Genomic DNA, 20,597 nt, shown 5'->3' on the forward strand with positions numbered 1-20,597 from the left:
TCATAAATAAATACCTACCTTATTTTTCAAAGCACTCATCCTTTCTATCATTTTTAAGCATGGTGAATCCCTCCAAACAACTGGTCTATGGCTGATCAAAAGTTGGACCTGGTGTTTAGAAGGAGTAATTCTGTGTTTATATAGCAAACATTGAACATAGACATCCAAAGAAAATCTGTTCCCTCAGGGTGGAATTTACAAAAGAGCAAAACATAAACATTAAGGAGCAGGGTTTTCATGATGTTTATCAACCATTACTGTGGTGTTGCATATCCCAAAGATCAACGTGACAGGAAGTATTTCCTGGAATTGTTTTCACTGCATGGCTGCAGTGTATCAGCTCTGATCACTTTAAACCTCAGAAGCCAAGCAAGATTGGTCAATACTTGGGATGGATTAAGAAATATCAGGTCTACTTACCCTTATAAAAAAAATGTACCATAGTAAAAGCAAAGCAAAGTGTAATAAAGCAAAGTGGAATCATGGTAAAGCATAGATGGGCATTATAAAAAATAGCTAGGTATGATAAAGAATATTAATAAACATGGCAAACCAGGGTGAACTATGGTAAATGCATAGTATAACCATGGTGAAAGCTTGGTAAAACTGCAAATATACCACACAAAAATACCGTGGTAAACTTTTAAAAGGGTAACTGGTATTGGGTGCTCAGTAATGTGTACTCTGGGACAGGACTCCAACAATGCCACAACATGAAATGTGCTCAGGGAACCTTATTTTGACATTTTATTCAATAAGGTTTGAGTAACAGGAGACTAAAATAGAAGTGTGTTCATATAGGGCTCTCCCACTCCCTGACTATAAAATTGCTATAAAAATAACTATTAATAAAGCCATTAAAGAAGAAAATGACTCAATCTCTTGATTTCAGCAGAATCTCCCAACCATTCACTTTCATTGTGACATATGTACAATTTCGACAAGCAATGGTCCATAGCGACAGCAGCCTGTTGCAGAGCCAAATAACTGATTTGGTTGAAGTCTGACTCAGAGCACAAACAGCACATAACTGAAAGTTATGATTTTAGTACATTGCAATTTGTATTACCCTATGTATGTTTACAGTGTTAAGGAAAGCATGTGGCAGGAAAGACCCCAAAAAGCACATTGTAAACATCAAAACTCTACCATGGTAAACTTTTAGAAGGGTAGTATGCTGCTGGGTTTTGATTCAATATCCCATTGAGTGACTCAGTCCAGTCGTTCTTTCCTTCCAGTCAAATTTTCTGGTACAGGGATCATTCAGTGATGATAATTATTGTAAAATATTCTGAAAAGATCATATTCTTTACAAGTCCGAAAACAAAATTCAGGTTTAGGTTCAGGTCTACCCCAGATCTATTTATTTTTTTTAATGATCCTGGCTAAACCTGCCCTGCCTGACTAATTTTATATTTCTAGTGTACAACTAAACTGAACAGGGACATGAAAGCGAGAATGCTAGCAATGAGTGGCACTGTATAATGAAAACAGATTCTACACAATACTCTAATGCTTTTCATTTGAATGTATCTGACTACAAGCAACAGTGTAACAGGATACAGTTTTTAAGAAGCTAAAAATAGGAACGTTATTGGGGGGGGTGTGGTATTACACAGTTATTTTCAGAAGCTTTGCACGAGAGAGCAAAGTAAACAGTCCCAGTTCCCTTTTCCACCAGTTCTTTGTTTAGAATAGAAATTTATAGTAAATCAAACCAAATTCTTCTACAGTGCTACACCCCTATAGCTATGCATAATTGAGATGCAGTTTAATCAAGGTATTTTTTTTTTGCATTTTTTTTTTTTTTTTTTTTTTTTTTTTTTTTACAATTATTAATTTTCCAATTTTCTCCACATTTCGGAATGTCCAATTATTATTCAACCTGGCTCACCCCTGCAACCCCCGAACTAACTCGGGAGAGATGAAGACGAGCACTCACATCCTCTGAAACGAGTGCCGTCGGCCGTCTGCTTTTTTTCACTCTGCAAGCCCGACGTGCAACAATATCCAGAACTTACAGCGTTGGAGGACCACGCAGTTCTGAATTGCGTGTAGGCCAGCCTGCAGGTGCCCAGTCAGCCACAGGGGTCACTGGTGTGCAGTGAGCCAAGGACTCCCCAGCTGACCTAACCCCTACCCCGGGTGGAGTGCCTTTACCGGATGTACCACTCAGGAGCCGAGATGCAGTTCTTGTATGCTGCAAGTGTAACAGAAGACTTTTATATATTACAAAATACAAAGCAGAGATGTTGATTACATAATTAATTATTTATCCATATGAGGAACAACCCTTTAACCAAAAGTGGAAGCTGCTAAACCCTGTTTGTATCTGGGACATCAGTCCTGAAGGCTTTGCATGTTCTTGAAGAACCTTAAAGATGATGAAGAACAGCCAGTGCAGAGCCAGAACAAGGACTTTGTTCAGCATTTGTTTTTCATAGTGACCAAGCTGAAGATATTTTAGATGGGTGGAGGGTTCTTGGTGGCACAGTGGTTTCAATCTAGAATTGGCTTGGAGGTTTTACCTTAGCCCTCAGTGGGCTACAGTCAACATTGCAAAGTCAACAGAAGCATCCAGTCATTTGAAATCCAGAATGATATTTATTAATTTCTCCCTGCATCTCACTCTTTGTTGCCTGATGGGAGCCTTGTTAAGTGATACCCAGATTACTCAGAGGTCAACTAAAGATAGGTGGTGGAGGTTTTACCTCTTTTCCCAGAATACACAATAATATTCCAGTGAGCTGTCAAAGCCATGTGGGAGTTGCCATCATGTATCCATCATGCATGCATCACATGATCAAAGAGTCACATACTAAAAGGATCTTTTATGTCAGCAAAATGTTCCTAGAAGCATGAAGCAAAACATATTCCCTTTTTTTCTTGTATGCTGTGCATACAAGAAACTACTACTGCTCCAATTTGGATTAAATAGAAAGATGGATGTCAACGGTACCATAATTTTATCTGTGTCTGAAGAATGACTTCTTTTACTTGTTTAGTTTTGGCCAAGGCTCTCCTGGAAGCAGAACACAAATTGATAATGAGACAGACAACACAAGCACTGACAACTAGCAGGCCTTACAAATGAAAGATCAACTCATCCTTCTAGACTACAGGAAGAGAGGGGGTTGTTGAAGAGGATAGGGAAATGTTCCAAAATTGGAATAAATAAACAATGGCTTTTTGAGCAACGAGGACTGTAGAGATTGTTAATGTCAAGAAGAACACTAAAAGAATGGAAAAACCGCAGGAGTTTTCAATGTCAATGTTTACTGTGTTTCACTGATGATTTACCTTGGGGGATATATATATATATATATATATATATATATATATATATATATATATATATATATATATATAGTGATAAGAGTTCAACAGTCTGAAAGAAAGAGTTCACGTAATTTAAGGTTTGTCAACCCTTAAAAACAGACCCAGACACAAGATTTGAAGGGCAGGATTTTCAAAAACCAGTGTTATTGTATTGAACTCATGATATAGTAACAAGAGCTTTAGTAGCCAGTGATTTTCAAATGAAATGTGTTAATTAAATAAATCCATTCATTCTTTGAAATGAGGTCATTAATGAACGCATTTCTTGTTAAAAAGTTTAATGTGCAGAACCTCTGCTCTCCACACATCTTCCCCCTACTTTACCACATATCCTCCCTCTTGCGCTCAGCACACATGGCCATTACAAAGCTACCTCCCTTCCCCTTTACCGTTTGCAGTCCATTTACTCAGTGCTTGTCAGGCGCGTCAGGTCCAATTTATTTTCGCACGCGCTGTTTCAAATATTTTTTTTCAGAGTAAAACAGGTTTAAAAGACATTGAATCGTAAAAGGACACTGTATCTCCAGCCAAGCTTCACTCTTTGTTCACTGTATTTTTCACATACCTCTTTATAAATGTGCATACTGATAAATCCTCTCCTGATCACTCGTTTATATTCTGTGATATTCTTTGAGCGCTGGATGCAGAAGCAGCTATTTCCTTTGTCGTGTCCGTGTTATCTCTGTAGTGCATGGGGCTATGAGATACACCCTTTTTTTTTTTTTTTTTTTTTTGGTTTCATTCGTCTCCTAACGGTCTCACTCGGCCATTGAAAGGTTTTCTCGGCTTTTTCCGAAGAGAAAAACGAGTAGAGACCTGTGCTTTACGTCTTTTTGATGATGTTTGACAGGGTTCGGCATCGGACTGGAAAGGGAAAACTAATGTCAGACCTGCTCCGACATAGGACTGTAAAGGGTTAATTTGCACATTTTGGGTGGTTGGGAGGGAATGTTGAGGCTCAGCCAGCCCCAATCAAAGACCAGCCCTCTGATACCATCTGACCCTAACATTAGCACCACGTTTTCTACTGGGCTTCAATAAGGAGGTGCTCTTTTAACCCTCAGACTACCCCCTAAACCCATTGTCCCCTTTGTCCCTTCTTGGGGCTCCATAGTAGTCCCAGGCTTACTGTTGGTCATGCTGGCTACAATAAAGGGCACTCCAGCAGTGGCGCTGTTGGCAACAACTCAGGGTACTCCAGCAGTGGAAGTACTGGCAGCAACTCAGGGTACTCCAGCAGTGGAAGTGCTGGCAGCAACTCAGGGTACTCCAGCAGTGGAAGTGCTGGCAGCAACTAAGGGTACTCCATTATTGCAGGCTCCAGCTGTGCATGCTCCAGCAGCACAGGTTCTATTTTCCTCAGCAGCACCTCTGGTGGTTACTGAGGATCCATTTCTGTTGGCTCCATTTGTGTCTTGTTGGATGCTCAGAAGCAAAAAACTGAAATTTATCAATATGGAAGTAGAGATTTTGGTACAAGCAGTACTTGTAACACATGAAGATGTGTTCCAAGCTTGAAATACATCATCAGGACAAATGAATAAAATATGGAAAGTGCGGTGGCTTCTTAATAAACAAATATACCACTTCAGAGTTTGTAGTAGGTTGCTTATACATTACAACACATCATCCAGTTACTGTGCTTCACATATTAGTTTAACTTCTTATTTCGTACAGAATAATTCCAGACATATAGACTTTACAAACTTCAGAAACAATAAGTTTTATTTACTTACATCCATGGCAGTCAAACGGGTGGATAATCCTTCCATTGTTGTACAACAATATGTTCAGCAACAATTCAGCTGCATATGAACAGTCTTCAGCTTAACTACGACTTATATCTTCAAGTGTTATGCAGTTACAACTCTCCTATTTGTTATATTTGCCTATATTTCTTACTCTATGCATATCTGTATGGTATATATGGTCGAAAATCTGTACTTACTCTAGTTACAAACTAACTGCATCATCTGTCCCTCTGTCCTTTTTATTTTTGTACCATTTTCTTTTCAACTTAAATTGAACAATACTGTCTGAACCAGTATTGTTAAATACCAGAATGCCATTTTACAAAAAATACATTCTGTAGGCATTACTAAAATAACAGTGGAAGATGAGTCCTCATTGTATGCGAGACTTTCTTTCATGCTCCTCGGAATATCGTTCCATCTTTTCTTAATCTCCACCACCGTTCTTTTAATAGTGCCTACACTCTAGTATAAAGTAAAGGCTCTCGTTAGAACCTTGCTTTGCCACTGTGGGGAGACCTTTTTAGGTGATTTTAAGAACCTTTTTTACATGGATTCTATATTGTCTATTTCGTTCAGAAACGCCCCAGAATTACATACAGTATGCATATACAGAATTACATATGCATCAAGGGCTAAAGCACACAGAGACATTGCCCCCGCAAATCACATATTAATTGTGTGTTTATGCCATTGTGTGTGTTTTATAAATCCCATCCAATAATTCAAAACCCTCAGTGCCTATTTTATGGTCGTAAAACATGCTCAATCCTTATAAATCTGGGCCTCTGTGTTTAATATTTTACTTTTTTTTTTTTTTCAAAAGTAACTCCCAGCACCCTACCCCCTCACCCCTTCAAACACTAAACTATTATCACCCACAGCCATTCACAGTAGTGGGAAACATCCATCCATAACCATGATTTAGGGGTGTCTGCCAGGAGACACTGAATTATGTAAACAAGCAATCCAAGACATCTTCAGAATGTTGTAGTTATCTGAGGAAGTTCAGAACCCCCAACCTCCTGGAAAGTCTCAAGTCACCCGTCCCACAGACACTGATAACAAGCAGTTTTGTAAAGCACAAAGGAGGTTCAAAACCAAGCTGTCCAGAAAGACTGGAATTCCAGCTTTCTTTATAGCCAATCTCCCTTCTCTGTCATTTTTTGCAAGACTGTTCAAACCACATATTACTGCTTGGTAGCTACTTATCCTTTCATCACTGGGATCCCTCTATCTCTGTTGTCTGGGGACTATTCCTGTGTGTGAGTAACTTATTTTCTTCTGTTTTACTTTACTTTTTAAAAATCCTTAAGAAAGAAAAGCAGCATTTCCAGAAATCACAGTTTTCACTGCATATTGTTGGTGTCTTGCTTTGCCTCATACAACATACTTGGGTTTTATTCCCTGTGCATCCTGCCTTTAGAAGGAGGATAGGTAGTTTATTTAAATGAGTACAATCCATTTTTACAAACTGATCACTGTATTTTGATAATGGTTTAAGAGGTCAGTGACGGTACCAATTCTGAGTTTTTTTTCTTTGCAATTGCTTTGATATTTTCGTGGATTAGACAAACAAACCAAAAAGAAAAGACACTCGAAGTGCACTGGATGACCTGACCACATTCTACCTTGACACCAACCAAAAAGGAAAGATCAATGGACGTGAGACTTTTGTGAGGTTGGTTAATTGACTCTTTAATGAGTAAGTAGGAGTAAAGCTGCAGTAAACCAAACCTTTTTACAACCATGGGTGTAAAGACTGTAAATATCTCGAGAGAGGCATGAGATATATCCGTCCCGCTTTTAACACTCCTAAACCGAATGCGAAACAAATTGTGAATCCCCAGAATGACCTGGAACCTTTTTGTTGGCCCTATTAAAAAACAAACACCCAGAACAGACTGCTATACTAATAAGTGTCTGTTGGAGACAACAGTGGAAAAAAATAATTGCAATTTAATAGCTTTACATTTTTGTGTCTGCAGGGCACACTTTTACAACACAAGATTTTTCTGGTAGTCTACCGACGTAAATACATGCTAATAAGTGTGCCTCTTACTCTGGTTCTTGGTTGTTTTTTTTCAGTTTATAACCATTGAAAAATCTATTTGCCATAGTCTCATACTGAAAACCTTTTTCACAAAATGACTAGGCTTTGCAAACAGTCTGAGCCAGCGGTAATACTTTTAGATGAACATTTGAGATTCCTTGGGAAAAAAAAAAAAAAAAAAAAAAAAAAAAAAAAAAACCTTGTCTAGTATCCTGGATCTAGTCATTTTGATCACACATTCCTCAAATTAATTTGTTTTATTTTTAATTGCATTAATATAAAACTAGCAAAGCAATAGGTCAAAATGTTCTAAACCTGCTCTTACCCAAGTTGTTTATTGAGAAAAATAATGCTTTGAAGTGGGCTGAACCTGTTGCACATGACACATTGCAGGTGTTTTGTAGTTTAATAGAGTCTAATTAAGTTATATTATGTACCCATTATTTTAGTGTTTTGTCCATTTATTGCAATGCTCAGCTTTTATCAACCAGTGTGTATAACAAATATGCTTCATCAGGTACCTAGCTCTGTACACTGATAGATGTTCATTCAGAAACATCTGCCTTTCTTTTGGGGTATGAGGGGTTATCAGAGTGGCCTTATGATTAGTGTTACACTCTACGTTACTTCAGTACACAGTATTGAACCCCTACAGTATGTGCAGTCTATCCAAGTATCTTTTTCTCCTGTGGGTTCACAAAGAGTTGCTTTTTTAATATAACTTCATATGAATGTAATTAAAATGCTATGGAGGTAACCTGAGAGACTGCAGTGGAACCCACAAGGAGACTGCATTACAGTTTTGTAATGACTCATAACAAAAGACAAACAAGCATTGTCTTCTCTGCTGCCACCTGTCACATACAATGTATACAGTTCATTTAAAACATACACACGTTACTGGGCAGGGGAAAGAAATCCAAGCAATAACACTGGCTTGTTACTCTCTAGCACTTCAATCCCTCTTTAAATGAAAAGGTGCATTATACCTGTGCACAGCACTCAGTTCAGTTCTACTGCATTTAGATAACGTATGTATTGTACATTTTCATTTACAGTACAGTGCCGTGAGGGTGCAATAAAGATGTTCTTGTTTCTTCCAAGAATCTGGAAATGTTAGTAATGAAATGTATATGTTTTGGGGTTGTATCAAAATGTAAAGACTTCTCCTGGTAATTACTTCATACCTACACCAATGTAGGTGAAAAGTAGGTTTGCGTCCATTTGTGCTTTATTGGAAACCCCTACTGAAATTCTATTGTCACATTTTATGAATTAATTAAAATGTAGTAAATTAGATTTAAGGGAGAACAAAAGAAAGTTACCTACAATAACTGTAGTATTAGGCAAAGAAACAATCTTGTTTAGAATTGTGTTTGCTTGCTAGTTTTATAATATAATTATTAGGGTAGTAAAACTGTGTGTGAAATAAATCACACATTCTCTTGGAACATTCACAGAATAGCTATTGAAATAAAGTTAGATTTTCAATTGTTCAAACATTCTTGAATCCATGTCTCTACATATTTCCTTCACTTATTAATTAAAAACAAATTGACAACAGGGAAATTTATTGCCATCAAAAAAAAAAAAAGGCATTTTTGGGTGTGAATTTGTTTTTACATACTTTACAGCTTTAAATTCAAATTTGCCTCCCTTCATTTGTTAAATACAATAAGTTTATTCCATTTTTGTAGGCCTTGATCAACTATTTTCAAGTGGTATTGCAGATTTGAAAGGTTTCTGCTGTGGCGACATCAAAATAACTTATAATAATCACAATGGCTGCATTCCTAAATTCAACGCTGAGAAGCAACAACTCCCACAATTGTTCCTAAACTCACCGTTGAGAGCTAGTGACGTGCCGAGTTGGCTCAACGCGGACTCAACGAACTCACCGACTCTCAGAGCTGCTGAGCTGCTCAACAGAAAGATAACGACAATCACAACCGCGATCAAGCCGCTATATAAAAAAATGATAGAATGCAATTTAAATGTAGATACTGATACCACAATCAGTCTTCAAAACAGTAATTGTTAATATACACACACACACACACACACACACATACATATAGTGAACTTGCGGCTTGCCACACAAGCTCGCACAGGTTCTTTTCCCTTCAAAGTAAAGACCCAACACACAGGATTGAAAGAAACAGCGCTCATGCACACTTTTAATAAACAAAAATGAAATAAACAAAACAAACACCTAGATCCTATTTGGAGCACTAACTAAACATATGCAGGTCCCTGACTAACACACAGGACAGCTAAGCTGTTTACCTGACATATAACACCAAAACAAAACACTAACACAGATTTTTATAAAACCAAACATATGTTTTTCACAGACCTTTACAACTTCCAGTCGGGCTCTACACTCCACAACAGCAGCCCCAAGCAGACTGACTGCTTTCATTTTATATCCTGCACCTGGCTCTAATTTTTAATAATTGCCAGGTGCAGGTGATAATTAAACAGTTAAACAAAACAATTACCTTGGCAGGGAGGCTTTAACTCTGTCCCTGCCATAAACAAAATTTTTCAGTTTGCAGGCCCCCTGTCCTGCTACATCCTTTACACATATATATATATATATATATATATATATATATATATATATATATATATATATATATATATATATATATATATATATTATTTATATTATGCAGCAAATATGACAAATAACTACAACATATTGTGTTGTATATGTGTGAGTGTGTGTGTGTGTGTGTGTGTGTGTGTGTGTATATATATATTACGAAGTAATGCAGATTTTGTAATATTCTTTTTAGATTCTGAAGATGCAGGCTGATATGCACAATCGCTCAATTTAAATTTGCCATTTAGTTTGGGAATGCAACAAAGCTTTTCAAAATACCCGTAATTGTGTGACAACGCTCAACAGTACCGTTGAATTTAGGTACGTGCACAATCTTAGGGTAGTAACATCATAAGTTAATTTGTCCTGCTAAATCCAGAATGCAGTAAAATGTTTGGAATGATGAAGCAGAACTGATTGTAGATTACTGTTTCATTTGCAGACTATTTGTTGAATCTCGAAAGGCATTCTCATCAACCAGTAAATCAGAGCCCTGATATTACAAGCATATGACACCACCCCACACGAGCAACAAACACATGCTCAGCTAGATATAGCCTTAACTGGAAGGGAGCGTACAGCAAAGGAACTATCTTCTATGCATGAGGAGACTTGGTGAGAAGCTGACATGGTGACACTGATTTCCAGCCTAGAGGTGCTGGTGTGTCTGCTCTGCACCACACGCTGGGCGGAGGGCTCCTTTCTGAGAGTCAACAAAGGGCTGAAGGTAATGAAAGGGCATTCAGCCTTCCTGGCAGAGGAAGACCTACAGTTTGACATCCCCAAAGAGAAGGACGCATGCAAGGTAGAGGTGGTCACCAATGAGCCCATCACCCAACGAGTGGGCAGGCTAACACCACAGGTACGTCTTCTTATTCTTCTTACAAGGCTTCATTCTGATACATTTGTCCCTTCAGTTACCTCAGCTTTTATCACAAAAGGACTGCTCATTTGTGGCTGCTCAAAGTAATTTATTGAACTTGTTGTTTACTTCCATTCTTATGTGGAGTTTTGAAAGAAAAACATGTTAAAGCAAAAAGCTTTTTTATTATTATTATTTTAAAAGCAGATATCTGGTGCTACATAAGTGTAAATACATCTCTATTTGCTGGTAGTGTTGCATTTCCTTGGTCATTTCACCCCAAGAGTAAAATTGTCCACACCCCTTCAATGCCTTTTTTGCTATTAACCAACCAGCTGCATCCCCTATTGACTGACTTACTTTCAGCATGTAGTATGCATTGACTCAGAAGATAAGGCTGAGGTGAAATGACTAAAAGAATTGCATGGAAAATGAGTTACATATATCACCATTTAAAAAAAAAACAAAGAAAGAAAAACATGTTTACTACAACATAGACAGTCACTGACAAAAGTATTGGCAACCCTACCTTTAATATAAGATCATTCAAGAACATTTGTTAAATACAACCATTTATTGAACATGATCTATTAATTGATATGACAGAGACCAAAATACCAAATTTCTGGTAATCTTTATAAAAAACACAAAAGCAATTAAGCAGTTTCAAATATTTGTTCATGACAAAAGTATTGGCTCCCCTGCTTTAGTATTTTGTGTCTTCTTTTTGCTTTTGAGACGTTTATTATCATTTTTAACAATATGTTGAGGAAATCTGGGCCCATTCTGTCTTGCATATTTCCTTCAGCTAAGACAGATTGGATACACAGTGCTTCGCTACAGATTTTTTTCAGATCAGTCCAAAACATTGTTTCTTCAAGAATTTCAGTGTTGACTTAGCTGAATGCTTTGGGCCTTTGTCGCGCTGGAAGGTAAACTGCCAGCCAAACAACCTATGAGCAGATGGCATTATTGTATTTTATAGAATGTTTTGCTAGATGGCTGCATTCATTCAATCTTCAATCACATCAATGTCTCCTGTGCTAGATCACCCCAATATCTTCATCTAGTGGTTCTCAACCCTGGTCCTGGGGACCCACCGTCCTGGTGGTTTTTGTTCCAACCAATCCTCAGTTACTTAATTGAAGCCTTAATGGAACTAATCAGAGCTTTTTACTTATTTTTAAAAGTTGGAGATTTCAAGTTAAACATAAAATTATATAAAGAACTTGAATTCGCCAACATTTTGTAAGCTAATCAATCTAAAGTCAAATTAAGCAAATTATTAGTTCAATTAAGGTTTCAATTAAGTAATTGAGAGATCGGTAGGAGCAAAAACCAGCAGGACAGTGGGTCCCCAGGACCAGGGTTGAGAACCACTATGACCTAATCAAACCACCACCATGTTTAACTGTAGGTACAAGATTTTCTTCATTAAAGGGTTTCCATTTTTTTCTCCAAACATACTGTGGTCCGTTTTTTGGGAAAATGTATATTTTAGACACACCAGACTAGAGAATTTTGTGGAAGATTGCTACAGGTTCATGTTAATATTTCTTGGCTGATTAATTTTGTTGAAAAGTGGTTTGCAATGAGGTCTACGTGTATGCAACTCTTCTGTGTTCTGTGTCCTTTGTGCAGTTCTTTCATGTACTATTAACCTGATACTTCTAAATCTTTCTCTGAGTCCTTGGCTTTTAACTGCTGGGATGATTCTCCTTCATGCTGTACCTGTAATTTTCTTTGGACATCCACTTCTTTCAAGTGTTTCAGTTGAATTTGTTCTGTGGTACTTCTCGATTATTGCTCTGAGTGTGGATTTTGGTATTCCATATTTCTCTGATACTGTTCTGTAGCTACTTCCTCTGTTGTAGTTTGCTACACATGCTTTTCTCAGACGTGAATCCAACTCCTTTGTCTTAATCATTGCCTATTGTGTTGCCAAAATGTTCTACCTCAACAGATGTTGGAAATAACTATCTCTTTTTCTGGCCATTGGCTGTCTAAAGGTTTTCAATCAATTAATATATTTTAATGAGTTATATTACATTTTTACAGACTTTTATTGTAAAGGTGCCAATACTTCTGTCATGAACAAATATTTGAAATTTCTTAAGTACTTTTGTTTTTGTTTTTATAAAGATTGTTTGTTAAACTACCAGAAAATGTATGTTTTGTTTTTGCCATATTTATTCATGGATAATGGTTGAATTGTAGTTTTCTTGAATTATTTTATTTTAAGTGTAGGGTGCCAATACTTTCGTCTGTGACTGTACCTGGAAAACAGTTTACCCGATTAACATTATTTAGTGTAAGATACTGAGTATTCAATTTTTAGGCTCTATGGGGGGTATGTCTGTGACAATGTGACCTCCAGACCCACCTACTCTCTATAAAAATCTTTGTGGGACTGGCATATTGTCATATGATTTGAAGCCATTGTGTAACAACAGAACTTAGAACCACTCTTAATGATTGCAACCACCATACAATAGGGACATCTTTAACAGGAAATACAGTTACATGTGAATCTGATTATTCTTTAATTAGAATTCTTTATAACCCACTACCAACACTGCGCAATGGTTAAAATGTTAGATCAAGACAGAACAGAGTGGACTGTGGGCTCATGTTAATAGGTTTGGTTACACAGAGAACAATTTAAATGTCTGTTTTTTTTGTTTTGTTTTTAAATTCTGGGTACAACCTCAAACCAGCCTACATTTTTGTGAATTGCAAGACCGACACTTATTTTGTTGTTTTTCTGTCGTGTGGGGACAACTCTACTGCAGTAGTAACAGAATTAGCACATTTGAAATTTGACTTAACTTTGAATGGAGTCTAGTTTCCAAAAAGACACCAATTTCACACATATAAAGGTGGTAGATTTTTTTTCTCATTTTAGAAACGAAAGCACTGTTTTCATGTATTGGATAGATAATATTATAGTTATATTAGTGAGGTAACTTCACGGTAGGTGAGTTATTGAGTAGTGCCCTGAAGTTTTCTTTTGTTACTTTGCAGGTGTTTGATTGTCATTTCCTCCCAGATGAAGTGAAATATGTCCACAATGGCTGTCCAATTCTCAATGAAGATGGCATCTTACTTCGGCTATACAGGTATTTTATACAACAGGGATAAAAATATAGGTTTTTGATTTGGGTAGGGCTTCAGTGCACAATAATCAATCCTGAAAAGATTTTATGCATGTTAGTAAGCATAGCAAATAATGGTCTAAGCAAAAACAATAGAGAATCGTTCAATATCCACATAATTATGAGAATCGTTCAATGCATACATAATTCTGAGCATCGTTCATTACTTACATAATGGGATATTAACCAAGAAAGGAATTATATCTTTTAGGAAATTTTAGATTAAAATTTAAGATTTTCTTCACACATGTTGCAGGATGCATACATATTTTTTGCCTTGAAGGAAAGTGTGACCCAAATCAGAGTTTACCTCATCAACTTGTGGACTTAATTTCAGGTTTACTGAGACAGCAACATTCACAGAAGTTTTCCACCTGCACGTGAAGCTGATTGAACCTGACTGCAACATCATCACGCTTGGACCCAAGTCCTTGGAGGTGCCAGAGTTCTATGGCATCTCCAACGTGATTGATAGGAACTTGCTGTCCTTCGACTATGACCGGAAGCTGAATTTAGAGTGCACAGTCAGGGTGGCCACTCAGGAGACCCTTCTTCCTGTTCACGGACAGCTAGTCATCGGGGAACCCGAGAGGACAGAGCCAAGAGGAGACGAGCCACACAGTTTTGTCCCCATAGGCCAGAGAATAAGTAAGTGCTTGGATTTTATGTAAAAACAAGTCAATTTAATAATAATAATAATAATAATAATAATAATAATAATAATAATAATAATAATAATAATAATAATAATAATAAGACTATTTACTGTTTACAGTTTATAGTATGAAAACATAGTATACTGTGGAAAATGGTCAAGACATTATGCTTTTTACAGATAAACTCTTAATAATAATTACTGTTTCCTGTTTCTAAAAATAATTTTGTAAACTTTACAAACATTCCTAAGTACCTAAGTATGTTTTTCTCAGACCCTGATTACTACTTATGTAAGAAAAATATAATAATAATTTAAAGTCTAAAGAAACGATTATGTCACATAGACTTGTAGAAATCTTTGGAAATCTTTTTGCATAATAATCTGGGGAATTGAACTGCAAAGACTGAAATACAGTCCGCACCGTCTAATTGGGATAGTGATAATGGGACAGAACTCTGGGAGACGGTTCTTCCCAATGCTGTTTATGTAATTTAACTGGGACATCACTTTGTTTAATTGGGATATAGTATTTTGATGATGAACAAAGATTGCTTTTCAGAGCAAGACAGGTCGTGTAGCAAGGTAAATTGACGAGCATAAATTGCTTAAACCAGGAGTCTCCTGTGGCTTCTCAGGCAGCTGTTCCAAAGAAAGTTGGGGTGTCAACATCGCAGCTGCCTCAGCTTGTGATAGATGTGATTTCACGTAGAAATAAAAACAGCGATTCATTTTGTTTAGGAATAAAAAAGAACAGCGACTCATATTTTAAATGATGTATTTAACATTTAATCCTAATGTGATGTGATTTCATTCTTTTTCTTTTCATCGAGGAGCCAAAAAGTGTGACTAAGGTTGTCTCATCAGGTAAAAGCACTCAGCCCCAAGTGCAGGATGCTTCCTATAGCTTGGAGATAGCTGGAGGGGAGTTCCCAGGGGGCGGCACACAATTGGTCAAGTCGGGGTAGGGGTTAGGTCAGCTGGGGAGTCCTTGGCTCACCACACACCAGAGACCCTTGTGTGTGAAGGCCGGCCTCTACACAATTCAGAACCGTGTGATCCTCTGACTCTCTAAGTTCAGAATATGGCTGCACGTCTGGCTCACAGATAAAAAAAAAAGCGGATTGCTGACGGCACTTGTTTCGGAGGATGAGAGTGCTCGTCTTCGTCTCTCCTGAGTCAGTTCAGGGGTTGCAGCGGTAAGCCAGGTTAAATAATAATTGGACATTCTTAAATTTGGAGAAAATTGGAAAATTAATACAAATCATTAAAAAAAAAAAAAATACCTTGATTAATTGGGACAGCCACTTATTCAGGATAGTTTTCCTTCTCCTGAGGTGTCCCGATAAACAGACTATACTTGACACTGGGAAAAAAAAAAAACTTCCTGCTGAACCATGTATTCCTGCTTTCCACAGTGAATAGGGCAGGAGCAAAGTGTAAAGATGAGATCTGCCGGCAGGGACTGAAACTGGTTCAGACCACCAAAGTGAACTGTGACGACTTCCTACTGATGGGCCTGAGGTACCAGCACCTGGATCCACCCTCACCTGATATTGACTATATTGCTATAAGGCTGGACCTCACTGACACCAGAAGCAGAAATATTCACAAGGTAATCTTATCTTTCTAGTTTTGTACTCTTTCTCCTGATTTTCCTGTTAATGTTTCTCAAATTTGTGTTCTCTTTTTTCTAGTCTGAGCATGCTTGGATCCCTGTCCACATCAAGAACGCAATCCCAAACCAGCCTCCCAAACCGGCCTTCATGTCCATGTTCATCCTGGAGGTGGATCAGTTCATTCTCACCCCTTTGACTACAGGTGCACTAGACGCTGAAGACAGCGAGACCCCCAAGTCTCTGCTCATCTTCAACATCACCAGGCCTCCGCCTCAGGGCTACATCACCCACTTGTCTGACCACACAAAACCAATCTCATCCTTCACCTGGAATGACCTCAACGAAATGCTGATAGCCTACCAGCCCCCAAACAGCAGTCACACAGAGCGGAGGAACTATGAGGTAGCAAATAAATAGTGCTGATCTTTTAGGAAAGTTTATTGATGCTAAGATGGTACAATAGATTTTATTCAGAGCCAGGTATATATAAAAAAAAAAAAACAACAGCTAGCCAGGGCGCAGTCTTACAAGGGATATGAGGGATGATGGGAGCTACAAAATTATATTACATTTCAAAGTAGTCAAGCATCCAGGTTGGATTTACTTAATTTCTTTTCAAGTACCGAGAAACTCAAAACTATTGTGTTATCTCACAAACAGGTAGAGTTTGAGGTCCACGATTTCTTCTTCGAGAGAAGTTCACCGATTATAGTGCATATCTCAATCAGAACAGCAGACACCAATGCTCCCAGAGTTTCTTGGAACATGGGTGAGTTTTTATTGCTCCATTCCTGCAGTGTTTTTTTACTGGTTTTTTTTATGTGATTGGAATGTATGTGTTCTACTTTTATTCTACATTTCACCTCATTAGTTGTATACCACTCACTGGAAACGCCCTACCTCAAGATCAATGACATTTCGTCATGATGGTTCAAGCCCAAGTCCAGGTTGAGGCAGCTCAATTGTCATTGTAAAATACAGAGCATGATGAACCTTGATTTTCATTGGAAGTGATTAACCGGACAGTTTATCTATATGTAATTATTCAGATTTCACTTTTATTAATATCTCTGTTGCTTAACTATTTTTTTTCCTGTCAGGTCTTGATCTCCTTGAAGGACAGTCCAGGCCTATCACCTGGGACCAGTTTCAGATTGTAGACAATGATAATATTAAAGCAGTTTGGCTGATCACTGTGGATGGGCTACAGCATGGCAGACTTACTGTAAGAGGTAACATTTTAACATTCACTTATATATATATATATATATATATATATATATATATATATATATATATATATATATATATATATATATATATATATATAGTAAATATGGACTGGATAGCAGGACCATACTGATAAGTGATTGCCCTTTTACCGACAGGGGGCTATAATGCCTAAAGCCACAGATCTGGAGGTAACAATAGTCTTCCCGAGGGGCATTTAATTTTCTACTCTGGTTGAGTCTGCAGTACATATTTAAAATATCAATCAATCAAGAAAATAAGTGAGGCAAGGTTGAATAGTAAATATGACTATATATTTTGTTTAAACATAACTGATACAGTATAAGTAAGTAAATAAATAACATAAATAAATAACAGAAAATGTTTTTGAAGTTCATACAGCATAGTTATCCATGTTTTTTTTTTTTTTTTTTTTTTTCTCTCTGTCTGGCTTGCTGACTGCTGCATACTACAGTTCAGATTCTGGCCGTCATATTTCACAGGGAGACTATTGTCCAGTGGTGTAAGGATGTTAGGGAAATAGTTAGAGCAATAGTTAGGGCAATAGTAAAAAATCTATTTTTGCTCCTATGTGAGGTTTTTTCACAGGCCAGAAATTTCCAGCACTGATTCATACATACATTTATATCAAATGTAATGTAAGCAGAGAGCAGCATGTCATTAACAATTACCTGTCCATTTACAGCTAATCTTTGAAATGTCCTGCCTTAATGTATTCAAGATACAGACACCATTCACTTTAAGGCTAGATGAAAGACATGAGTCATAAATCTTGTCACAAACATTTAGTCAGCTTATTTCAATTGGCAAATTGTGTCTTAGGCATAGCTGTCTATGGAAAGCAAACTCATTCAAATTACAAGTATTGATTTGAAAGTACGTTATTCATAGAATATAGTGCCAGTAATGCAGAAATAACCAAGTCATTAGGGAAATCATAATTAAGTCGGAACTCTATCCATCCTTTGTAGTATCTTTCTTCCTTTTTGGTTTAATAATCACATGTTTATTTACTCCGCTTTTGCTTGGCAGATGATTGTACATGTGATTGCAGTTCTGCTTATACAGCTGTTTGGCAAGAAATGGCATATTTTGAAAAAAAGCATAAATGTTGTTTTTGAGAAAATATTTCATACTGGTTGCTTATTTCTAGGGGGCAAAGGCTTTATGTTCACCGTGAGCGACATCAAAGATGGAGTTGTGCATTACCACCATGATGACAGTGACACCACTAAAGACTTTGTAGTCTTCAGGATATTTGATGGGCGCCACAGCACGCGCCACAAGTTCCCCATCAACATCCTGCCGAAGGATGACAGCCCGCCCTTCCTCATCACCAATGTGGTGCTGGAGCTGTGTGAGGGCCAGACAGCCCTCATCCAGCGCTCCATGCTGCAGGCTTCTGACATGGACTCCAGCGATGACTACATTGTCTTCAACATCACCCGCCCACCACAGGCCGGGGAGATCCTGAAGAAACCAGGCCCTGACCTCATAGGCAAGAGTCAGAGGACTGCTTTCTATTATTATTTCATTTAGGAATGCATATCCACGCAGGGGGATATAATGGAGTGGATATAGTGGAGACACAATAGTTTTGCATGCATCTCACATACCTCTAGGCCAGTTCTTGCAAAGACATTCTTTAGCACAAGTCATTGTGTGTGTCATAATCTGGGATTATATGGAGGCTGTTATAAAAACAGTAAGGGAAATGCAACAAAGCTCTTAAATGAAATGAAACAAATCAGGGTTCAGGCTCAGCCCTAATTGCTATCTACTGTTGAATTGACTTTCCTTTTTATTTTTGACCAGGTTATCCTGTGCGTCGGTTCCTTCAGAGAGATCTGTTCAATGACATTGTGCATTACCGGCACTTGGGAAATGAAGTGTTTGAGGATTCCTTTGAGTTTATTCTCTCAGACAGCCATGACCCACCCAATCTATCAGAACCACAGGTACACCGACGGCACAAAAACATTGTTTTTACTACAGTTGTGGATTTTGCATCACACAAAGTACTGTTATTCAGACAAAACTGAAATAATCAAATACAATAACAAAATGAATTACCAAGCTATTAATGGCTGAATACACAGTAACAACAAGAGACGGGGTCATCCACTCCCAGAGAGAGTGTCTTGGCCATTGCACAAAAGAGTTAGGCTTGTTTCCACGAGCAGTTATAAAGCTTATAACCTTGTTACACTTACAGGGGTGCAAATGGCACTGCATCATAAAAAAACTGTCAATTACAGAAAGTCCTCAAAGCAGTCCTCAAGGTTTTTACATACTGTTTGAAGCAACAGACCCCTGATGTTTATTCAATATAAAAGTACTTGTAGCTAAGAAAATAGTTTCAGAAATGTTCTCTGCCAAGCTCTCAAATGTGCAGTTTTGAAATAAACACGTTTTAGCAAACATGTATTTTCATTTTAAAACATGCTAATGGCACTACTCTAGACGAAAAAAAATGATACAACCTCATGCAACTCAAATAGCATAGCATTTTTTTATATATATATATATATATATATATATATATATATATATATATATATATATATATATATATATATATATATATATATTTATATTTATTTATTTGTATTCACTCCAGGTTGTCATAGTGCACATAACTCCTGTGGATGATCAGCTGCCTAAAGAAGTACCTGGGGTTGTCCGGTATCTGGTTGTCAAGGAGACAGAGGTTGTGCACCTGACCAAGAAGCAGCTGCACTTCACAAATGTAGAGTCACCTCACAGAGAGCTCACCTACACCATCACCACGCCGCCATTCTTTATCTCTATTTATGGGTGGGTCTTTTACCATTTTAGCAACATAAAAAAGTGCTTGAGGTCACTGGGCATAAAATGGGCTTATCCAAAACAGTGCTTATTTCTTTGGGAGTTTTACATTTCCAATTTCACAGAAAGAGTAGAGCTGACTGTAAATAGGGCACTGGCTGCTGTACCTGCAAGTACAAACCTTTCACACAAGCCCCAAGCACAAACCTATATTTATTCTTTTTTGCAACTTCTGGTAATACAAATGTGTACAAATGATCATGAATGACATTTTGAAAATTGAAGGTTGCATCTCAAATAAGTCCTTTAAAGATGAGCTTTTGTTACTTTAATTAAATTGTGCTTAGCTTTTACAGTTCTGGTTATATTTCAAGATTTTGTGTTCTGCAGGAGACCGGATGCTGGGAAACTGTTCCTAGTAGACAGCATCTCTAAATTTACAAAAGATCCGGCTGCTGCCATGCTGAGGTCGTTCACACAGGTGGGTGCTTTTGGG

The 20,597-nt window shown here is 37.5% G+C and overlaps 1 protein-coding gene across 1 annotated transcript in view; it reads left to right on the forward strand.

Moving 5' to 3' along the window:
* LOC121321695 (FRAS1-related extracellular matrix protein 1-like) overlaps nt 1-20,597 on the forward strand; it is a 58,376-nt gene that overhangs the window by 13,846 nt on the left and 23,933 nt on the right. Inside the window, exons 2-12 of the mRNA XM_041260713.1 lie at nt 10,194-10,613; nt 13,638-13,732; nt 14,106-14,416; nt 15,842-16,038; nt 16,121-16,444; nt 16,703-16,811; nt 17,143-17,274; nt 18,447-18,791; nt 19,109-19,251; nt 19,914-20,110; nt 20,492-20,582. Of these exons, the coding sequence (XP_041116647.1) occupies nt 10,380-10,613; nt 13,638-13,732; nt 14,106-14,416; nt 15,842-16,038; nt 16,121-16,444; nt 16,703-16,811; nt 17,143-17,274; nt 18,447-18,791; nt 19,109-19,251; nt 19,914-20,110; nt 20,492-20,582 (2,178 nt within the window). The 5' untranslated portion in view covers nt 10,194-10,379. The remainder of the gene's footprint in view (nt 1-10,193; nt 10,614-13,637; nt 13,733-14,105; nt 14,417-15,841; nt 16,039-16,120; nt 16,445-16,702; nt 16,812-17,142; nt 17,275-18,446; nt 18,792-19,108; nt 19,252-19,913; nt 20,111-20,491; nt 20,583-20,597) is intronic.

The sequence above is a fragment of the Polyodon spathula genome, chromosome 1, assembly GCF_017654505.1.
Source record: "Polyodon spathula isolate WHYD16114869_AA chromosome 1, ASM1765450v1, whole genome shotgun sequence".
NCBI lineage: Eukaryota > Metazoa > Chordata > Actinopteri > Acipenseriformes > Polyodontidae > Polyodon > Polyodon spathula.